This window comes from Vicugna pacos, chromosome 16 (assembly GCF_048564905.1).
Source record: "Vicugna pacos chromosome 16, VicPac4, whole genome shotgun sequence".
NCBI lineage: Eukaryota > Metazoa > Chordata > Mammalia > Artiodactyla > Camelidae > Vicugna > Vicugna pacos.
Window position 1 is genome coordinate 3,167,091 of NC_133002.1, and position 23,586 is coordinate 3,190,676.

General features: G+C 35.8%; 1 protein-coding gene across 2 annotated transcripts in view; it reads left to right on the top strand.

The window, feature by feature from the left end:
- GDPD1 (glycerophosphodiester phosphodiesterase domain containing 1) overlaps nt 1-13,729 on the top strand; it is a 40,669-nt gene extending 26,940 nt beyond the window's left edge. The window contains exons 5-11 of one of the 2 annotated variants that reach the window (XR_012060165.1): nt 3,446-3,564; nt 4,090-4,179; nt 8,773-8,906; nt 11,184-11,243; nt 12,561-12,612; nt 13,026-13,257; nt 13,568-13,729. Coding sequence is in view for 1 of the 2 variants with exons in the window: in XM_006218004.4 (XP_006218066.1) it covers nt 3,446-3,564; nt 4,090-4,179; nt 8,773-8,906; nt 11,184-11,243; nt 12,561-12,612; nt 13,026-13,148 (578 nt within the window). In the remaining variant the exon portion in view is untranslated. Of the gene's footprint in view, nt 1-3,445; nt 3,565-4,089; nt 4,180-8,772; nt 8,907-11,183; nt 11,244-12,560; nt 12,613-13,025 lie in introns of both variants that reach the window. The other variant, XM_006218004.4, reaches the window with a different exon arrangement.
- Nucleotides 13,730-23,586: the final 9,857 nt, after the last annotated feature.

Consider the following 23,586-nt stretch of genomic DNA (forward strand, 5'->3'; position numbering starts at 1 on the left):
GTCCTCTAATTGAAATATATTCACATCCCCTTAACACACATTTTTTTTTCCTTAGCACTTTTATTTCCTTGATTCCCCTACTATTTGATGCAATCTTATTCTTATTTTGTGATGTGCCATTTTGCTGCTCCAAAGTTACTTTTGTCTCTTTGACCTTTTTCCAAATTGATCCTTGCCTACATCTTACTTGGGTGTGAATAGGTATTGCCCAGGGTTTTTGACTGCAAAATTAATTTTTCCACACTTAATAATCTAACAATTTTTATTTAATTAGAATACCATTGTCTGAATAGAGCTTTTTGTAATGATAGAAATATTCTACTTTGCACTGTCTGATACAACAGCCAATAGCCACATGTGACAATTGGGCTCTTGAAATGTGGCTAGTGCACCTGAGTAACTGAATTTATTATCTAGAATTTGTTTTTGTTTTATGGGGGGGGGTGGTGATTAGGTTTGTTTGTTTGTTTGTTTGTTTATGTGTAGAGGAGGTACTGGGAATTGAACCCAGGACCTTGTGCATGCTTTGCATGCACTCTACCACTTGAGCTATACCCTCCCCTGTAGAATTTTTTTTTTTAATTGTAGTTGATTTACAACATTGTGTTAGTTTCTGGTATACAGCATAGTGATTCAGTCATATATATATATATATATATATATATTCTTTTTCATAATAGGTTATTACAAGATATTGAATGTTGTTTCCTGTGCAATACATTAGGACCTTGTTATTTATCTGAATTTTTTATTTTATTTCATTTTAATTTCAATAGCCCTTTGCAGCCAGTGGCTACCATATTGGACTGTGCAGAACTAGAACATCATGTTCAAACTTTTTAGGTTATAAGTAACAGAAACCAGTTTACGTTAGCTTAAGGGGGAAAAAAAGACATTTATTTTATCATTAACTCTCTAGGATGTGGTGGATCTAATATCAAACATTATTGGATCCATGTGTACAATAAAAGGACTCTGCTTTATTCCATACATAGTTCTGCTTCTCTGGGGTCTTATTCTCTTTTACTGTAGACAGAGTTTGTCCATGTGACAGGAACATGATCACTGACAACTATAAATTCACATCCTGCTTGTGCTGACACCCCAGGGAAAGGAAAAGTTCCAGAGAAAGATGATGATTGGCACAGTTTGGGTCATGTGTCCATCTTGAAATACTCACTGTGGACAGAGACAGACTATTTGATTGGCCAGACTGAGGTCATACCCCTATTCATAAGAGTAAGTGAGGAGTGGGTCCTGTTTTTGACAGCCCAATCAGAACAATGTGGAGTGAAGGAGATGCAGTTTTCCAAGGGAAAGAAGGATGCTGGGTAGGTAAAAATAATAGCTAACTTTTTATATATTAATATAATTAATTTTATAGTTCAATTCTGTAGTCTTTGATAAATCTAAACTCTTTCAGTTATAAGTACTAGAAATCCATCTCAAGATAGTTCAAGAAAAGTTTATTAAAAAGAATGTATTCTCATAACTAAAAAGCCTAGAGGTTATATGCCTTCAGACATAACTTACTCCAGTTGCTCAAGCAATAATTGCTCTCTCTCTTAGCTCCGTTTTTTTGGTTTTGCTTTCATCTATGTTAGCTTTGTTCCTAGGCACACTTTCTTCACATAAAGATGGACCTCTGATAACATCAAAAGTACGTGATCCATTCAGCTGAGGATTTGGGGAAACCTCTCCTGTTGCCCATATTGTTATGTTTAAAAGGTCATATGCTTTCTCTGTGGCCAGAGAGTCAAAGCCAATGATTGAGGGTTCCCTCAGAATGATCCAGAGCCCCATCTGAATTTCAAGGACTAGTAAAAAGGCAATAAGAATAGAATACAGAATACGCAAAACAGTAACAGATTTTTCCTTTTTTTCTTTCTCCATTCACATGCTGCTTTTCACATGAGCCTTTATTATAAAAATTTTTTTGGCATGGATATAATTTACTTTTTTAATATGCTCCTTTGTTTTGATTTGCTGTACAATAAGGATGAAATAAAGGATCTTTTGCCATTTTGTTATTCACACATTAGTGGAAGTGAAGTTTCAGGTGGAAGGGGAAATTTTATAATAGTTATATGGTATATATAGTGTATCATATAAATGATTAGAGGCAGAAAGAACCAAGGGAAGAATAAAGAAAATAACCCTCAGGAAATAAAAAGAATATTTAGAATCCTCTTCTAATTTTTTCATGACTCAGTTTTCTTTGAATAACGGCACTGATTTAATTCTTCAGTACATTACTGAATTAACATATATTTCCCTTGCCTGAATGTATTTTTCTCAGTCTTTGAAAAATTCAATGATACTATCATAGCAAAACTTTAGAAACAATCTTAGTGCCCACCAGTAGGAGCTAGGGGAGGAACAAATTTTTTTTCTTCTACTCTTTTAGGATCTCAGCTGGACTCTATAACAAAGAGAGATTAACAGGAGAAAAACAGGAGTTTATTAATATGTTTGTCTCATGGGAGAAACTCAGGGATGAGTAACACAAAAGCATGGCTAGACCTTGAGTTTATGTAGCAACTTAACAAAAACCAAGAAATTTTCAGAGCAGTGACAAGACAAAAGAAAGAGACTTGGGGTGTCTAGGTTGGCAAATTGTGGGAAGGTAGATATATGGGGGAGTAATGGAAGATAAAGGCTAGTCTGTAGTTTGTTATGTAGAGTCCTTTGGTGCTGATAAAAGTCTAGGGTTGTTGGCAATTAATTTTTGTACAGTTTAAGTCTCATTTTTAGGCAACTGGGGGAAGGGCAAAGAGCTTTTCTTGTATGTGCTTCTTCTCAATTATCTTCACTTCAAAATAATCCTTACCAAAATAGCATATTTTAGAGTGGCAAACTGTGCTACCCTTCAAGGGGAAAGGTTAAATTAGAATAAATTGTTGTGTAGCTACTCAGTGGAATATTTTAAAGCCTTTTAAAATAATAATTGTAGAAAAGATCAGTAGATCATCTCAAAGTCAATATCATGGTTAGGATACTATACTACAGTTTTGCAAGAGTTTACTGTTGGGGAATCTGGGTAAAAGCTGCATGGATCCCTGTATTATTTCTTATAACTGCATGTGAATCTACAGTTATCTCAAAACATTTAATGGAAAAAAAATTAATCATAGTTATAAATCTAATATATTAACATTCAATATTTATTTTTACTTATGTAAAAAGATCAGTTTAAAATCTGAAGGTGCACTATATTATAACTGTATTAAATTATGCATAGGGAAAAAAGAGTAGAGGAAATACACCAAATGGTCACAATGGTTATATCTAGGTTGTTGGATTTCAGATGATTTTTCTTTTCTTCTTTATACTTTTCATCATTTTGTAAATGTCTTATTATGACTGCATACTGTAACTCTTCTAATCATCAAAAAAGTAAGAGTTCTAGCTGTTAAAAATACATTTAAAAATCTTGCTTTCTCAGCATGCCAGTGTGAAGGAAAAGATAACCGAATTCCATTACTGAAGGAAGTTTTTGAGGCCTTTCCTAACACTCCTATTAACATCGATATCAAAGTCAACAACAATTTGCTGATTAAGAAGGTACCTAAGGCATTGCCTACTCTGTGTGCTGCACCTTATTTAGTTTAGTATTCACAAACTAAATAAGGCTAGAGTAGGTGTCTGCATAGACTGATAATGTTCAAGGAAATGTGATACTTTGGGGATCAGTATTGTTTTAAATGCCGCCCTGGTAGCTGAGATCACTGTCAGAAAGCCTATTTTCAGAGTGACTTCTCATGTCTCAGTCACAGATAAAAGTGAGCTCATATGAGCCAACTGTTCTGGCATTTATATGATTAACTTGTTCTAGTTTAACTTGTTTCATTTGTACTTTGTGTATGTTAAATTACTAAACAGTTGTGTTCTACTAGATAAGCCATATAATGGTAAAAAAGTAATTTCCTCTTATATTTTTAAAAAACCATCTGAATTAATATATCAGTCCTTCCAAAATTTTATACTATGCACCGGCAGGTAGTCAACTGTAATCCATTTTTTAAGTGAAGTCATGTAGATGGATTTACAAATAGGCACATGCATAAAATTTTGAATTTTCACATGTAGGTTTCAGAGTTGGTGAAGGAATACAGACGAGAACACATAACAGTGTGGGGTAATGCCAATTATGAAATTGTAGAAAAGTGCTACAAAGAGGTAAGCTTCAAAAATGATACAGAACGATCTATCTTTGTTGTTGTTGTAGAGATCTATAAATGTTAAGTAATTACAGTAGTAATTTTTAAAATATCTTATTTCATAGCCTTGATACAAAGTCAGATGGTACTGGATGGAAGCAACTAACTACAAGTTTACTACTAGAGATAATAAATATATAGATAATGGATTTAATACAGATAACCGACCTTGCAATTTAAGTTCAATATAATTTGACTGGCTCACAGAATTATTATCTCCACATGATAATATTTACCAACATTTTATTACATTTTATTATGTATATTGTAAAAGAAAGTATGATTTCTTTCTTTTAATGTCTGTTTTATGTTGGGTAATCAAAAATTTTTGTGTGTAATTTCGAATTAAGGAAAGTATCTAGTCCTTCGACTCTATAGCTCAAGTTTTTCTTTACCATAACTCCCAAACAGAATTAATCAAATTAAGTAGAATCGTGATTATGAGGTAGTATATAAAAGTAGGGCCATCCACTCACTGAAATTTTTCTGTTTGAAGAAAATGTATCTATAAAAAATTAATTTGATATATTCTAAAATGGTATGCTCAACCTCTATAAACAGACTTAACTATGTAGTCAGCTAAGAGTATTTGAAATTCAGAGTTTTAAAAAATCTGAAACAATGAAGACTCTTTCAGAATACAAGTGATAGTGCAGAAGGAATATCGTGACTCAAGTAGCAACTCTAAAATATAAAGAATTCTTTTGGGAAGGGCTTCCTTCCTAGAAAAGAAGGCTAAAACAGATCCAAGATCAGCACCGTTACAATTAAGAGTACAATTAAAAGTGATGAGGTCCTGGGGGAGGGTATAGCTCAAGTGGTAGAGTGCATGCTTAGTGTGTACAAGGTCCTAGGTTCAATCCCCAGTACCTCCTCTAAAACTAAGTAAAGAGATAAACCTAATTACCTCCCTCCCCTAAGAAAAATAAATACATTTAAAAAAAAAATAATGAGGTCCTTATTAAGGCAAGTAAGTTTTATTTATGTGCAACAGGCTCTGTGAGATCCCGAGGTATCTGTGTACAAAAGGAGAGAGCAGAATAATCAATGGACTGAGTGGCTTCAGAACCCCAAGAATTTAAGACTTCCATAACTAATTGATACTATTTTCACACGCCATTAAAAGGGAGATCATATATTGGAAGCTTCACAACCTGCTGATCTTTTTACATCATTCAGTTTTTTTTCCCCAAATTAAAAAAATAATGATAATAGCAAATACTACGGAAGATGAAGAGGAACTGGATCTCTCCCACATTGCTGGTGGGAATGGAGAATAGTGCAGCCACTCTCTCAATTAGTTGGATAGTTCCCTACGAAATTGAACATACACTTACCATGTTAACCAGCGGTCTTCCTTTTGGGCGTTTATTTAAGAAAAATGAAAACTATGTACAGAAAAACCTGTACCTGAATGTTTATAGCAGCTTTATTCATAATACCAGAATACTGGAAGTGACCCAGATGCCCTCCAGTGGTACATTGCTGAACAAACTGATACATCCATACGATGCAATACTGTTCCGCGATAAAAGGGAATCAACTGTTGATAACTGCAATAGCCTGATGGTCCTTGAAGACATTTTGCTTAGTGAAAAGAATTAACCTCAAATGGCTATATGATTCCATGTATATAACATCCTCATAACTATAGACATGAAGAGCAGATTACTGGCTTCCAGGTGACAGGGACTGGGTGTGGGATAGAGAGTGGATGCAAATACAAAAGAGATAGCAGGAGGGCGTTTTGGTTTGGTGATGGACAGTTCTGTAGCCTTTACACAAATCTATACATGGGTTAGAATTGCACTGAACTCTACACATGCACAGATAGATGCAGGTTTTAAAAATGGTGAAAACTGAGTAAGGTCTACAGTCTAATTAACAGTAATACAGTGTCAGTTTCTGGTTTGATACGTCTGGTTCCATCACATGTCACCATTTGGGGCAGCTGGTTAAGGGTGTACAGGACTCTATTTTTACAACCTCCTGTGAATCTATAATTATTTCAAAATAAAAAGTTCACTTTTGGCCCAGAATCACAGAAGTTTCCCCTTGATTCACATATTTTTCTAGAAGCCTCTGGCTTTCTATCATTTTAGAATTTAAAAACTCCAAAATTTTCAGCAGGAATTTTCAAACACCATGCTAAGAATGTCTCAATAATAATTGTCACTCATATTAAGAACATGCTGTGTAATTGTCATACAGCTTTTACAATTCTCAAAGTATGATTTATAATAGCTTCACATTAGCCCTTTAATTCCCAGATGCTAGAGACTTAAAATATAAAAATAAAGGACCGCAGGGGACACAGAAGTGATGGGAAAACATGTGGCACTTTCTCACATTTAGTGACTTTTTATTCACTCATACTTAATGCAGTGGTTCTTAACCTTGACTGCATGTTGGAATTACCTGAATAATTTCAAAGAATACTAGTGCCTGGGTCCCATCCTGGATATTCTAATTTAAAAGATATGAGGGTATTGTTTTCCATAGTGGCTGCACCAATTTGCATTGCCATCAACAGTGTACAAGGGTTCCCTTTTCTCCACATCCTTGCCAACATTTGTTATTTGTGTTCTTTTTGATGACGGCCATTCTGACAGGTGTGAGATGATGTCTCATTGTGATTTTGATTTGCATTTCCCTGATATTAGTGATACACATTCCTCTTGCCATCTGCATTTCCTCTTTTGGAAAAGCGTCTATTCAATTCTTCTGCCCATATTTTAAATGGGTTGGTTGGTTGTTTCCTTTTTAATTGAAGTTCAGTTTATTTAAAATGTTGTATTAGTTTCTGGTGTACAGCATGGATGGACTTGGAGGGCATTGTGCTAAGTGAAATAAATCAGACAGAGAAAGACAGATACTGTAAGGTATCACTTATATGTGGGATCTAAAAAAATACAACAAACTAGTGAATATAACAGAAAAGAAACAGACTCACAGATGTAGAGAAGGAACTTAGTGGTTACCAGTGGGAGAGGGTAGGGGAGGGGCAAGATGGAGGTGGAGGATTAAGAGATACAAGCTATCAAGTATAAAATAAGCTACAGGGATGTAATGTACAACATGGGAAATAAAGTCAATATATTATAATAACGATAAGTGGAGTATAACCGTTAAAAATTGTGAATTATTACATTGTATACCTGTAACATGTAATATTTTACATGAACTTATATTTCAATTTAAAAATATGATATTATAAAATAAATGCATAAATAAATAAATAAATTTAGAAAATAAAAGATATGGGGGCTGCCATTTGTTATGCCAGTGGTACACCAGCATACTGCTCCCAGCCCTCTCCCACCAGCAAGCAGCCTTGCATGGCTCTCCAGAAGTACCAGTTACTATTTTTAGTTCTCTGATTCCAAAGTTGCATAAATTTTGAGGGTCAACCCCTAGGCCTATTTCCTCCCATGGGCTCTGTTAGTGTATGAATTTGCAGAAATCGAAGTTTTTTCAGGGACTTCTGTGTTGTGTTGCAGCTAAAACATCTGTAAGCTGAAAATATTACAAAGCAGCATGTGAACACAGGAGCAAAAGAAATCCTCAGATTTACTTTGAATACAGGAATGATTTAGACCTAATATTTAAATAAATCATGTTTTTGCATAATTTTTCAATTTATTACTGTTGCACAGAAAAATTCAAATTTATCACAATTTTTATTTGTTTTAAAGACAAATATAGGAGGAGCTGGGGTGGGCAGTATGGGGAGCTGTTTAATGGGTATAGAGTTTCAGTTTTGCAAGATGAAAACAGTTCATATACGTATGAAGTTTACATTCTAAGGGTTTGGGGACCTTGATGAAGATATTTACTTTATATATATATGTGTATATATATATATATATTTTTTTTTTTGGAGAGGGGAGGCAATTAGATTTATTTATTTTTAATGGAGATACTGGGGATGAACCTAGGACCTTGTGCATGCTAAGCACGTGCTCTACCACTGAGCTATCCTCTTTCCCCTGAATACATTTTCTAATAGAAACTTAAAATGGTGGTTAGATTCTTGGACTAGTTTACAAAATCCTATTTATATTTGAAAATATGTATGTGTAGTGGAAAGATGACATATTTGTGACAGTGTTAATATGTATCTATAGATATTAATGTCTATATCATATTCTATTTAAAAACATGTAACTCTTCATAGTTACTGAATATATATAATGTTATCGAATATTTCATATCTTAGTTTCTTTATCTTGTTCCATTAAATTTGGTGTATTTATTGGGTGATAAGGACTAGCACCTGCAGACTAAAGAGGTGTTGCAGAAGAACAGATTAGGGCATAAAGAAACTTGGGTGTCATCAGTTAACACTATAGGGCTCCAAGATAGACCCTGACCCACTGGTCAAGGGCTAGTCATTTCTAAGTGTAGTGTGTGTGGAAATGGATGTTGATAATTCAGGAAGTGCTTTTAACAGATGTCAAGATACAGTCTTGGGAAATTTTGAAGTTTGTGAAATAATCCTCTTTATCTGAATAGTTATAAAGTAACATATAATATCATTTCTGTCTTTTAGAACTCAGATATTCCTATACTCTTCAGTTTACAACGTGTTCTGCTCATTCTTGGTCTGTTCTTCACTGGCCTCTTGCCCTTTGTGCCCATTCGAGAACAGTTTTTTGAAATCCCAATGCCTTCTATCATTTTGAAGTAAGTAGTTACCCTGTTTTCATCGATTATTAATTACAGGAGAACTAAGATGAAGGCTGATTAATTTCAATATCAGTGATGAAGAATAGATTATTGTACTTGTTTCCATATTTGATTAGCTAACCTATATTAACAATGCTTTTAATAAAATTAAGATACATTCTTTAAAATGAATAATAAAAGATTGTAAGTATTTAATCTGGACCAGTTTCAGGTCACAATGACTTTGATGCCCATGTGCTCAGAAGTCAGGTAAAGAGAATTGAGCTTAATTATTGAAACTTAATAATTCTATCACTCTAACATCTAATAGCAATTTCCCTCCAACTTCCCTTACTTCTTTCTACTTCATTGACAACTATACCCAGCTGAAATTCCATTAAACTCCAAATTCACTACTAGTATCAATACAGTCAGGAAGAAAAACCACCACCACCACCACCAGAACAACCACCCCTAAAACCCTCTGGAGATAGAAGGAAAAGGATAGAGTTAGTTTATGTAAGATACTTCCATATTTATGTAATTTCTCTACCTGGGTACAGAGCCTTGCTTTTCCAACACTAATATGCTAAAAAGATAAAAACATATAAAACACTTAGAATTGCCTGGCAAATAATAAGCACTCAGTAAATGATAGCTTTTATTGTTAAATTATCTTTTTTTTTCATTTCATACCCTTCTGTACTATTTATTTTTATCATTATTATTAGAGAAAGAACTTCATCTCCCAAAGCTGCACCCTTCGAATGTCCTTTCTAATTGTAAATTTCTAATAATAACTGAGTCATAACAAAAGGATTCAAAGCTTGTGGGGAGATCATTTAAATGTGACTTCACCTGCATGAAAACTTTTTTCATACCCACAGAACTGTAAAAAATCAAACCGAACATTAGTGCAACAGTCATTAGAAAATATTGTTAAGAGAAACAGTTTGGTCCATATGCTTGTACTCAGCAACTTTGTTTCATGCTTGTCTTCCAATCTGAGTTTCTTAGTGATGAGCATGTTTGTCTTATCTTATTCGCAATTATATTTATTAGCAGTCTTTGTAACTGTTTCCCAGACAAAACAGCAGAAATCACTTCTTGTCTACAAATAAATCATTTTCATTTGCTAGATTTGAATAATTCCTAACCATTTATTCCTAAAGTACTTAATAAGCTAAGTACTCTGGCCTGGAATGGACTAGATCATCTCCATGTGTTCCTTTTAGAAGCAAATATTATTAAAATACAGACATGTAGACAAACTTCATAGAATTTATTTTTTATCTAAAAAAAGTGATGGTGGATTAAGCCAGATAAAATATTATGTGTTTGTATGTTTTAATTTTTTAATGAAAGACAATAGATACTTCTTAAGACAACATAATACCTTGTGTTTATTGAGGTAATTAGTATTTTGAGATATTATATCCCTGAGATTCCTGAAATTGCAATCAGGACTTTCTACCTGGGCTAAAGTTGGGAGGAAAAGGAGTTTATTTAGAGAGCTTCAAGTAAAAAACTGAATTCAGAGGAAAAATGAGTTTAAGTGTGGAGACTCAGAGTTACCTTAAGTGTGTAAATAAGAGGAGTTAGAAAGGAAATAAGAATGAAGATTTGGGGAGAATGAAAGTCATTGTGTTCTGTTAAACTTAGAAAGAAGCTGAGGAATCTTCATAGTAGGGAGATTGACTTCTCAGAGATTTCCTCTGGGAAAAACCCAAAATTAATGACACAGTGCTGCTCTAGGCATCAAAGAGATTGAAGAAGGAGCTCAGCAAAGGTCTAAAAGTCAAGTATGCTCTCTTTCAGTAGGAAAGATAACTCAAAAGGACAGTCTGGGTTTTCAAATACTGAAAGGGAAAGGGGAAAAAAAATGGCTTTAGGTATTTTAGTCTCATTTTCACCCCAACTATCTTTCAATTCATAGTAAAGTGTGGTTGTATGTTTAAATCTGCTGTATACAAAATTACAACAGGCAAAGCAAGAGAAAGAGGCTTCACCAAAAACGAGATGAGACATGAGTTCTGGGCACCCAAGGTCTCTGGAAAGATAATTTTTTTTTTCTGGAAAGATAACTTTTTAATTTTAGCCTTTGAATAGTGGTAGCTAAAAAGTTAGCTTGAAATCAGTGAAATTAGAGAATCCAAATGGGCTTTGTTTTAATTTGTTTTTGTCCTTTTCCAAATATTTTTTTGACCACATACGAAGTGCAAGCAAGGCACTGTTTTTGTTTTTGAACTTGCTTTATTTTATTACACTAATGATTTAAATTTTATTTTGCCTCAGGTTAAAAGAACCGCACACCATGTCCAGAAGTCAAAGGTTTCTCATCTGGCTTTCTGATATGTAAGAATTTTAGTTTCTTCATGTACAAGTTACTGTTTTAGCTCTACCTATTAAGTACTATGCGTATAATTTAAAGCAAACTTTCTACGTGTAATTTGCAACAAGGACAAGTTGAATACCTACTATCCAAATGGATGTGTAGGAATCATTTAGAACTAGCTTAATTACTAGCCACAAACCTTAGGAGGAATCGAGAGAGAGAATCTCATCAAGCTCAGGAGAAAACTGAGCACCACCCACAGAAGCTAAGCGGTTTACTTGGGGTTAGTAAAAGCCAGGATATGTCCCCATTCCCTTCTGCTTGCTCATGTTTCCACTAGGCTGCAGTCAACACCATGGTGAAAAGAAGTGTGCACAGCATGCAAATATATGTAAGAGTACATATTGACTAATGGCACATTTCTCAGAAAAATCTGCACTGAGACTTAATAGCGGAAAGGAGGCACTACCTGTGGGGTGGGCATCTACTTTAAAGAAAATGCCTTAAGTTCTAAGACATGTTGAGTTTAATTTTAGGTAAAACCCACAAAGTTACTGTGCTATACTTTGCTTTAAAATGGAACCTTGAGTGCTTAAATAATAGTTATAAAGTACAACCTTTTATTATTTACCTCCGCTTTCATAGAGTTGGAAAACTGGTTTTCTCTTTTCTCTGCCACGGGATTTATTCCTTTTTGCTTTACTCCTGATTTAATTTCTAGTTTTTAAGGATGCATTTCTAACTGGTGTTAAATGCATGACTTTTAGTTTTTGTTATTGAATCATTCTAATAGACATAAACAGAATAGAAATAATATGTATAACTTTCCAGCACCGTAAGTTCCCTTCTTGCTCAAGTGATGTGTATTCTAAAAGTTCACTTTTAAGTTAGTTATTTGGAACTAGAAAGAAAAATGCTTTTTTCCCCTCTATATAAGATAGTGTAATTAACAGACATTAGGTTTCTAAGCTCACAAAAGACTAATTTATTTTGTAAATGGACTGTGATATGATGGACTTGACCCAAGTTCACTGCCTTATTTTAACCGGGGAAGTTGGGAACACAGACTTCCCAGTTCTTTCCCACTCTCACTGTGGCACCAGCAGGGGAAGCGAGGGAGCCTCTTCTCCACTGAGCTGCTTCAATGAATGTGGGTCTCCTGGGGCTCTAAGGGCAGCAAGGAGTAGAAAGGAGATCCAGTAGTTAAGACAGAACTGCCTCCACAGCAGCTGTTACTACTCGAGAACTCCAAATTAACTAAATTAGAACTAAGGACTAATTTGAGTCCTTCCTTAGAGCTAAGGATTACCTAAATCTATTCTGCTTTTCTTTTCTAGTTTACTAATGAGAAAAGCTTTGTTCAACCACCTCACTGCCCGAGGCATTCAGGTAAGTTTGGAATGATGCGTTTTAGAAACAGGGCAGTTGACCAGTTTAACACAAGTTTAAGGGGCAGGAACATTTAACTGACTTAATTTGGTCCCGACTCTGCTGCTGCTGCTTTGCTGGTTTGCGGATGAAGCCCGTAAGCTCGTCCTTACAGTTAACAAGAAAGTACTGGCATTTCAGTAGCTCGAGTCCATTTCTGTAGGTGAGAAGGGCTGAAGCCGGAGGAATGGGACAGTCTATATTTAATGAACAAAGTGGACTTTTTTTTAAAAAGAGTTCAATGATCCTTAAAATTGCAGGTTGTTAAAAGGGTAATTCTAAGTATGCTGAGATTGGAGTACGTACATACTACCATAAAAATAATTTTCTATTTTAACATTTCTTACCATATTTCTCATGTTTCTGATTTTCAGGTGTATGTTTGGGTATTAAATGAAGAGCAAGAATACAAAAGAGCTTTTGATTTGGGAGCAACTGGAGTGATGACAGACTATCCAACAAAGCTTAAGGATTTTTTACATAATTTTTCAGAATAGAAAAGGGGGTACTCAGAAACATTCAAAGAAAACATGAAAAGCCCTAAGGAAAAAAAAATTTTTCACCAATTCCCCAAGCCATTTCCAAGAATGGTAAAAGGTTTAATCAGTTAAGTTTTTATTACCTCATTTTTAAGCCTGTCTGAGAATGTAGAGACTATATATTGTATATTTATTTTAAACAATATTGCATATTTTACATTTGTAAATTGTTTAGAAAGATAATTGGTTATGCGATGTATGTAGAAGATTATTGATCAAGATTTCTGTATATGAGGCAGTGTTCTATTATAAGTAATTCTGCAATCAAAGACTATGGGGTAAATTTGACATTAGCCTTCACTAGAATAAGATCAACTAATTAGTAAAACAATTGTTGAAGGCCGTTACAGCTATCTGAGTCACCTTGTTATCTCTAGGCACATCTCAGTTAAAGGAGAAAAAGACAGTGGAAGGAGAGCTTGGAAATCAGTGATATAATTATCTGACAAGCTGTACATTGTTGACAGAAGGCAGACTCAAAAGGAATAACTGAAACTTTATTACATGATTAGAAATAAAATCTGTTTCAGTTTCTTGAATTCAGTTTCTTGGTTTCTGTTGTTAATAGGGACCTTGTATTTGGAATCTTTTTCAGGTGTGTAATAATGCTACCATGTGTTTTGTGTGTGTGTGAACATTAAAATTGAACTTAATAATTGTGAATTAAAATGCAAACAGTCACACTTTTGTTTATTGTTCTTTATTCTCAAGAAATGTAGGTTTTCCATTTTTGCCAATGACTAACTGGGCCTACATCTAGATTTTACATAACGTCTTGAATCCTAATAATAATATGAAATTGATGAAAGTGAGTATCATTGTTTTTAATACTTATAGTATAAACCACCTACTCTTGACCTTTTAAGAATTTATCCTTCTGAGTATTAAGTGGAAACAGAATTTCCCAAAGCATTAGGCCTCACTTTCTCAGCTCTTCTGATGTGACTTCATGTAAACCTGTTTATAATCTTTTTGACTTATTTTCATTATCACTTTGGGAGGTGAATATAATCTGGAATAATAAAAATCTTTTACTTAGATTACATCTCTCATTTGGAGTTTGCCAGCTGTGAGCTACGAAGGGTGATCATACTCTCCCACCTGTCCCTGGGTGACATAAATAACTTTTGTTTGTTTGTTTAAACTGCAATAAAGTTTTCAAGAACAAGAGGATTCCCCACTGTCTTTTTTTTACAGTTGTAATTCCAAATATGCTTTATGAATTTTTTTTTCTTTGCAGAATTTAATGAGGTGGTGAATTGACCATATGAGTAAACGTACCTGAGACTTCTCTCTAGTATAAGGAAAATAAAATATGGAAAAATCTTTATGGTAAAGAAATTGCTTTTTGGCATTTTAATAAGTAACTTGGGCAGGTAATCCATTGAAATTTGTCATTTTCACTTTCACTTGTAGTAACTTATGATTATAATTGCTAGAGATCACTTTGATCATCTTTGATGTTATTCTTTTTGCTATTTCTCCTTTCCAAATTTTGCTTTGTTATGATTGAGTTATAGCACAGTTCATATTATAGGGCCAGCATATATTTTGTGTCCACTGGTAGAAGATAAGTTTCCCAGTATGGTAAAGATGTTTAGAAAGTCATGTTTTAAAAGCTTGATAAAGATGACTTTAACTCACTTAATTAAAGTACAGTATCTGTAATAAGAGAGTTAACATTTATGATCAGATAACATCTGAATACTGCTTTTCTAATTGGGGCATCATGTTTTAAAAAGAGTTAAATACTCTTGCATTTTGAGATAGATGTTGCTAGGCATGGTGAACAGCATGGTGGGGAAGGCTAGAGAAGTGGTCAAAAGATGTGATTAGACCCTTTTGCTGGGATGAAGTTGGTACTAGATTTGACAGACTCAGCTTATAGGTCTGGACCAGCGTACCGATGGTATCCTAAATACATGGCAATGGACAACAGTAGGCAAGTATTTCAGTAGGAATTGGCATGAGGGAGTTTTAACGGGTGGTAAGTAGGACTAGGGTCTTGGGCATATTACCATGGCAAAATAGGACACAACATACCAGAACTACGACCCAGGTCTTGGAAAGAAGCTCATTTAATAGAAGTGAAGAACAGAGGGTAACACTGAACTAATTACAAGGGTAAATTAGCACTGAGTCCTAGAGCTATTCAACCTCTCATTTCTGGCCAGAACTGGTTCTAGAAATTGGGGTGGGGCCCTGATTACAGGTGAGCATCTAGAAGCCACAACTGTGGAAAAAGAATGGCTTCAGGGGATTAGGAAAAGAGAACTTAAAACATAAATCATAGTGTGTTCTAGTATGGGAAACCACTAACACGTATTACAATGTGAATGATTCTGCTCAGAGCTGTGCAGCACGGTGGCCCTGGAAAAGTTAAAAAAAAATTTAAATAAATCGTCAAGAGAGAATCTGCCACAGATAAAAGTAAAAGTTGCCTTTCCAATTAAGGAACGCCATGGATGCCAGGTGGAAGTTGTTCTGAATTGAAAGTCGTGTGTCTTAAGTGGGTGGCTAAACTTGAGACATTAAAAACAAGAACTGAAACTGCTAGGCAATAATATATAACATAATCATTTCAGTACCAAAGGGAAAGTGTAAAAAGCAGTTGGAGACCAGGCACCAAAACGAGATCAGGACTAAAGTAGTCAGATCCAAGAGTCACAGAGCTCAAAATGCTGGGAGCGTACCAAGACAATTCATAAAGCCACTAGTGATGTTTAGTTTTGCTGCCTCTTTTGTATAACACTGACTAATGTTTGGACAATTAGATCATCCTCTGATTTGAAATAAAGATATGAGCTTAGACCAAAGAACAGTCTAGAAACCAGATCAGAAGGCTATTCAGATCCAGTGAACATAAGATTGCATCAAAATTAATTTGGCAATAGTCTACAGGATGGAAACTCTTGCAGCAGTCCAGGCATGGAGTAATGAGTGTCCAGATGAAAATTGTGACAAAGTGGGGAAACAATACATCTACACGTCTCTAAGGGAAGAGTTAATAAGAGTTGGTGACTAGATGAGCTTAAAAGGAGAAGGGAAAGTCACTACTAACTCCAAAGCTGCAAGAAAATGGGGAACTTGGAGAGGGGAACCAGTTTGGTGATAAAACGATGTGTATGGGTATTCCCTGACATGACAGAAAGGCATGTGAGTTTAGGTTCATTGGCTCTTGGATGAAAGGATAGGTCTGCAAGAGTAGATTTGGGAGTTTCATATACCTTGTAGGTATTGTTGAAGCTAGCGCTTTCGGGTGATATTGGTTCCTTCTCAGTATTCTACTTGCAATTTGAATAGGTTGCTATGCCACCGGATGCCTGCGTTGTGAATTGCATGATTCATACCGTAGTGAGCTTGAATGACAACATTCCCACTCCTTTATGCCTTTTTCTTTGAAAGTAGAGAACTCTATCACAACAGGCATAATTTTAACTCATCATATTACTTATGAAAATAATACCAATTCATTGATCTTGTTTGTCCAGTTAACTTAAATTTTAGTTTCTTGAAACCCTAAGATAAAACAGGGGCTAGATAGCTTCGTTAGGTGAGTGGGGACGGTTATACTGAGGAGGGGGCTGAGCAGGTGTGGCTAGGTGTTAACCATTCCCAATTTGACAAGAGCTGCTCTGCTTTTTTTGTCTCATATGTGAGTCCCACAGAAAGTTTAACTTTAAAAAGTTTTCTCAAAAAAAAAAATTCTTTTTTTTCTGCTTCAGAAACCTTTGATCCATGATCTTTTCTCCCCTCAGGGGAGGCAGAGAAGGTGTGGTCTGAGAAATGAGAAGGAGGGACAGTACAGTGTCCTCAACCCCACAAAAGTAGATAATTTTAAGAAAGAAGCTGGTTATCAGCAGCATCCAAAGTAGAGCATTGAGTTCAAGGAAAGCAAGGGCTGGAAACGATGACTGCATCTGTTTTAAAGGGAGGCCTTAACTCCCCATGCTTGATGGACCTGATACCAGATTGCAAACAGATGAAGAGCACTGACTGGTACTAAATGAGGCTAGTAAAAATCAGCCACTTACTCAGAGAAAGTGGAGAACCAGGACATTTGAAAAGGCAGCAATATCAAGTGAGTTGTGTCTTAAGATGGGAAAGTTTATGCATGTGTGAAAATAAGGAGCTACTGGAGAGAGATTGGAAATATTGGAGAGAGAAGGACATGTGAGCAAAGATCTCTTTCCAGACTGAATTTATTCAACAAATACTTAGAATGTCTGCATGCCAGGCACCTGAGTTACAGGTGTATGTGAACCATATAGAACAACTCTTGCCCTCCCAGGTACGTGTGGTCTAATCGAGAGCTTGGAGGAGAGGAGGAAGTATAAGAATCTTTCTTATACTCCAGGGTGGAGTTCGAGTGTGAAAAACTAGGATGTTTTGCACTTGAAAGAGGATAGAAGAGCTAAAGGTGGTAGATTAGTTGGCTCAGGCTGCCGGAGCAAAATACCACAGGCTTAAATGACAGAAATTAATTTTCTCAGTCTGGAAGCGAGAATCCAAGATCACAGTACCAGGAGGATTAGTGTCTGGAGGGACCTCTCTTCTTGGCTTGCAGATGGCACTGTCTTGCTATATCCTCACATGGCCTTTTGCAGAGATATGCACACACACAGAGAAGTCTCTGGTGTCTCTGTCTTATAAGGCATCAGTCCTATGAGATTAAGTCCCATCCTTATGACCTCATTTAATGTTAATTACTTCCTTAAAGGCTCTCATTCCAAATACAGTCACACTGAAGTCTAGGGTTTCAGTATATGAATTTGGGGGGCACAGTTCAGTTCATAACATGTGGGGATGGGGGTCAGCATGGGAGAGCTGGAGATGGAAAGGGTAAACTAAGGAAATCTGAGACAGCTGGAGAAGGAAGCACTTGTAGCTGACCACGGAGGGGCGAGGATAGAGGGGAAATCTAGTGTGGCCAAGAATTGTCAGAGAGAAGCTGCTCTGTATTTCTTAGTTTCCTAGGATACCTACTTGGAGATTCACAGACAGCTGATACCAAAAAAGCCCATGGGTTGCTAGAGAGGGAAAAAAAAAAAAACCTTTTCAAATATTTCAATTCAAATTAAGCTTCAAGTAACAGTGAGTTTGAAAGTTTGGGTATTACTGAATAATGGGACATTTATATAACTATTTAGATTTTACTTACTTTTACATACATATATACATTCTCATGCATTTCTCACAGTAGCCTGGTAGAGTAGTTGACATTATCATATTGCCACTTTTTAAATGAAACAAATTGAAAGAATTTACAAGGTCACCTGGCTAGAACTGGTGTGGTTGGGTCATAACCTTTGCACCCATCCTGATATTTCTAATTTGTCTCTAATTCACCATTCAGTGCTGAGAGAAATATCAAAAATCTGGTAGAAGAGGAGGTTGCAATTGTGACCTCATGAAAATTGAACCTTCCAAATGAAAGCTATAAAGGAGAAAATTTCCACATGTCAGATGTGTGTACTGTTCTCTGACGTGGCCGAGACCATTAACCATGGGAGTAGATGGAACACTAGCACCACGTTCATGAGAAGTTCAGAAATCTCAGATAAGAACAAAAAACAGTGTTCAACATTTGTGAATCTAACATCCAGAAATGACAACTGTTAATATTTTATTTTACTTATCTTAGTTTCTTTCTAATGGAAGAAATATAACCTTACAGGTAAAATTGCCGTCTGATCCCTAACCCCAGTCACAGTCTTCTTCCAGTTTGGCCAATAGGGAGCCCCAGTAGGAGACCACGAAGAGGAAGGAGAGCAAGGATGGAACTGCTTCTCTCAGACTCCTTTCTCTAAAATCAGTGTGGGCTCACTAAGCCCTCCGACTGGAGGGCAAGCTTATATCAAGGTGGCTCTGTCTCCAGGACTCTCTCCTTCCAGGATCTGGTAACAGATCCAGTAACCTTTCTCCATTCTCTGAATGGCAAGAGCTCTATTACTAGGCCTTGGGCATTTTACTAGCCTCATAGTTTCCTCTTAACCTTTGTAAATGATCTCTTATTAAACAATACTCAAACTATTCTAATTTGAATGCACATCTGTTACTACTTGTTCCCTGACACATTCACCTGGGAAGCTAGCCAAAATGCAGATTTTCAAGCCTTCCCGCCCTTTCTTTTAAAATGAATTCATTTAGTTATTCATTCATTCAACAACCACGTAAGGGCACATGTGCCTGGCACTGGGCAAAGTGTTATACATACAATGGTAACAAGACAGAGTCCTTGCCTTTGAGAATAGACAAACAATAAACAAGGAAGCAACCTAACCATGGCTAATTTTGATGTGATAGAGGGTTAATGGATCAGGGGGCAACTTTAGTTTCAGTAACCAAGGAAGGCCTCTGAGGAGATGGCATTTCAGACTGAAGAATAAGATGAAACCTGAGAGAAGGGTGTTTGAGGCAGAGGAAACCACAAATGCAAAAAGTGAGAAAGAGCTTGGTGTTTTCAAGGAGCAGAAAGGAAAAAGCAGTGTGCTTGGAGCAAAGTAAACTGGAGATGCACGGTAAGGCTGGGAGCTCGGTAGGAATCAGATGGTGCAGAGGCTTCTCGGCTGGCCATAATAAAGAACTTGCATTTTATTCTAAGGGCACTGAGGAGGCATTAAGGGTTTTAAGCAGAGGAGTGATGTGTATTTTTAAAGATTATTCTTGCTGAAGAGTAGGAATAGATTGAAGATGTACAAGATGGAAAAGAGCCACAAGTAACAAATAGTGGTGAAGGTAGAGAAAAGGGAACCCTCCTACACTGTTGGTGTAGCCACTGTAGCGGTGCCTCAAAAAACTAAGAATAGAGCTACCGTGTGACCCAGCAATTCCACTCCTGGGTATATATCCGTAGAAAATGAAAACACTAATTTGGGAAGATACACGCACCACAGTGTTTCTAGCAGCAATCCTGACAATAGCTAAGATATTAAGATAGCATTATTTACAATAGCTAAGCAACCTAAGTGCCCATCAACAGATGAACATGCAAAGAAGATGTGGTATATACACAGTGGAACAGTATTCAGCCATAAAAAAGAATGAAAATTTGCCATTTTTGACAGCATGGGTGGACTTGGAGTGTATTACGCTTAATGAAACAAGTCAGAGAAAGATACTATATGTTATCATTTATATGTAGAATCTAAAAAATTAACTAGCAAATATAACAAAAAAGGAAAAAAAGGTGGAAGTGGAGACTGGCAGTGAGAGTGGAGACAAAGAGAAGTGGCAGGATTTGAGATGTATTTTGGAGGTAGGACCAATAAACTTGGTGGATGAAGAAAGGGGAAAAACTCTAGGCTGATTGATAGGTTTGGCTTCTACAACTGGATAGTTGGATGGCATAGCCATTTCCTGAGATGGGAAAGAAACATATTTCTGGAGGGAATATGAAAAATTCTGAATCAAGTCATTCTCCGAGAAACACTCCTCAGAGCCCAAGTGTTCATGCTTTAAGCTCTACAAAATAACCAAACAATTCAGAGCCTGCTTTGGGAAAAGGGATGAAGTTAATATTTATCCAATATTTTTTATATGTGAGGTTCTGTCACACCTCTTATCTTCTTTAATCTTTACCATAGTCCTATAATCTTACTCTGGTTTATAGATGAGGAAACAGAAGCTCTGATGGGTTGAGTGACTCATGTAAGACTGCACAGCTAGTAAGGTGACAAACGTGATACGCAAACCTGTTTCTTCAGAGACTAAGTTCAAAGCTGTTTCACCACACAGCACCGCTGTTAATAGGCTGGTTCTATTTTCATAAACTTTGTCTCTGAGTTTCTTAAATACGATCGTGGAAAGAGTGTGGTAAAAGGAATTAAATTAGCTCTTACGTAATTGTTTTCCTTTCTCTTCCAAGTAAGACTTTAGATTAAACAAATTAATACTTAATATAAATCAGTGCTAGTCCTCTTCCAACAGTTGTATGGTGTTACACAGAGGATTTTTTTTTCACTTCCTCATTCTAACCATTTTCACCATATTATGAAATAAAGAAATTTGAGTTTTAAAAGATCCAGAAGCTTCACCATTTCTCTCTTCTGTGATCTTTGAGGTTAAATATTAAAACTTACCAATAAAGAAGCTACAGTTGTGTGTACTTAAGTAAAGTTCAGATGAACTGTATAACTCTTTACAACTTCTTTCCCAGTGCCTCCTCCTCTGTCGCTGATTCATTTCCCTTTTTCTTGGGTATATTCACGCAGTCATCATTTTTAGGGCATGTGATTCTAAGAAACACTTAGGTGGTTTTGCAAAATGTAACAGGATACACCTGATCCTATTAATCTCTAACAGCAATCCAAACGTAACCTACCAAAAACTTAGATATATGATATCATCTCAGAAAGGGGGAAGTGTTAAGAAGTATGGCAACATTTTTCTCAGGAAAAATGTTGTCTTTTTCTGAATTCAACAGTTTTGGGAATAACTTCACCCAGACAACTTGTTTTAAAAAGTTATTAGAACCACCTCAAATCATTAGAATGACTGCTATTTAAGAACATCCAGAAAATACTCATTCATTGGAGAGGTTGTGGAGAAACTGGAACCCTTGTGCACTGTTGGTGGGAATGCAAGATGGTGTGACTGCTATGGAAAAATAAAAGGGCAATTCCTCAAAAAATTAAAAGTAGAATTACCATGTGACCCAACAATTCCACTTCCGGCTAAATATACGAAAGAATTGAAAGCAAGGACTTGTCAAGATATTTGTACACTCATGTTCTTAGGAGCATTATTCACATTAGTCAAGGGGTAGAAGCAACCTAAGTGGCCATCAGTAGATGAATGGATAAACAGGATGTGGTGTATACATACAATGGAATGTTATTCAGCCTTAAAAAGGAAGGAAATTCTGACATATGCTACAACATGGATGAACCTTGAGGACATTATGATAAGCCAGTCACAAAAATACAAATGTATGATTCCACTCATATGAAGTACCTAGAGTAGCCAAATTCATAGAGATCGAAAGTAGAATGATGGTTTCCAGGGATTGGGGCAGAGGGGAATGGGGAGTTTTTGTTCAATGGGTAGAGTTTCAGTTTTCCAAGATGAAAAGAGTTCAGGAAATAGATGGTAGTGATGGATGCACGACAGTGTGAATATATTTAGTGCCACTGGATTGTACACTTAAAAACATTTAAGATGGACTAAATAAAAATATAGTTTTAGAAAATAAATTTGATAAACTTGGGGTGGTAGATAATTAGGGTTTTCCCTCTACAGAGTCATCCCCAGAGGTTATAATTGAGCCTGTAATTTTTGCCAGAGCATACGACCTCACTCATTTGTAGGTTTTTTGCTTGTTCTCTTTTGTTTTGTTTTTGTATTGGGGGGAGGTAATTAGGTTTATTTATTCAGTTAGTCATTTTAATGGAAGTACTGGGGATTGAACCCAGGACCTTGTGCATGCTAAGCATGTGCTGTAACCACCGAGCTATACCCTCCCCACTACCTCACTTATTTGAAAACAAAATGTGAAAGATCATCTGTGTGTAACTGACCAATTGACATTTTATTAAAACTCCATCCAGAAAAAAAAACAAAAACCTAAGATAGTAAATTTTAGGTTATAGGTATTTTGCCACAATTAAAAATCTAAAAAGAAATTTTTTAAGGTTATTTACAAACAGACCTTGACTGTTTGGAAAGATAAATGTTTATTTCACCTGTTTTCAGACAGAATTTGAATGAATGGAAATATTTTAGATTTTTAATATTTTTAGAATTTTAGCACTTATTGATCATCTATTCTAAACTTACCCAAACAGAGATACTTGTACCCCTGATAGAAGAGTATTTACTCTCTAATTATGCTCTTCCAGTGATTGGGAGCACTCATAACCATGGAAAGCAACTTATTTCAGCTCCTTGATGCCCACCTTCGTTTACAACTCAAATTTCCTATGCTTTGCTGCTTGGGCAATCGTCATTCTAAGTGAAATAAGCCAGAAAGAGAAAGAAAAATACCATACGATATCACTCATATGTGGAATCGAAAAAGAAAAAAGAAGACACTAATGAATTTATCTACAAAACAGAAACAGACTCACATAGTAAACAAATTTAAGATTACCGGAGGGAAAGGGGGTGGGAAGGGATAAACAGGAAGTTTGAGATTTGCAAATGTTAATTACTATATACAAAATAGGTAAAAGACAAATTAGTTCTGTATAGCACAGGGAACTATATTCACTGTCTTGCAGTAACCTATAATGAAAAAGAATATGAAAACGAATATACATGTATATGTATGACTGAAACATTATGCTGTACACCAGAAAAAAAAGAAATGGAGTCATAGATACAGAGACCAAACAGGTGGTTGCGGGTGGTGGGGGCTGGCGAGGGGAGGAAAGAAATAGTTGAGAGAGATTAAGAG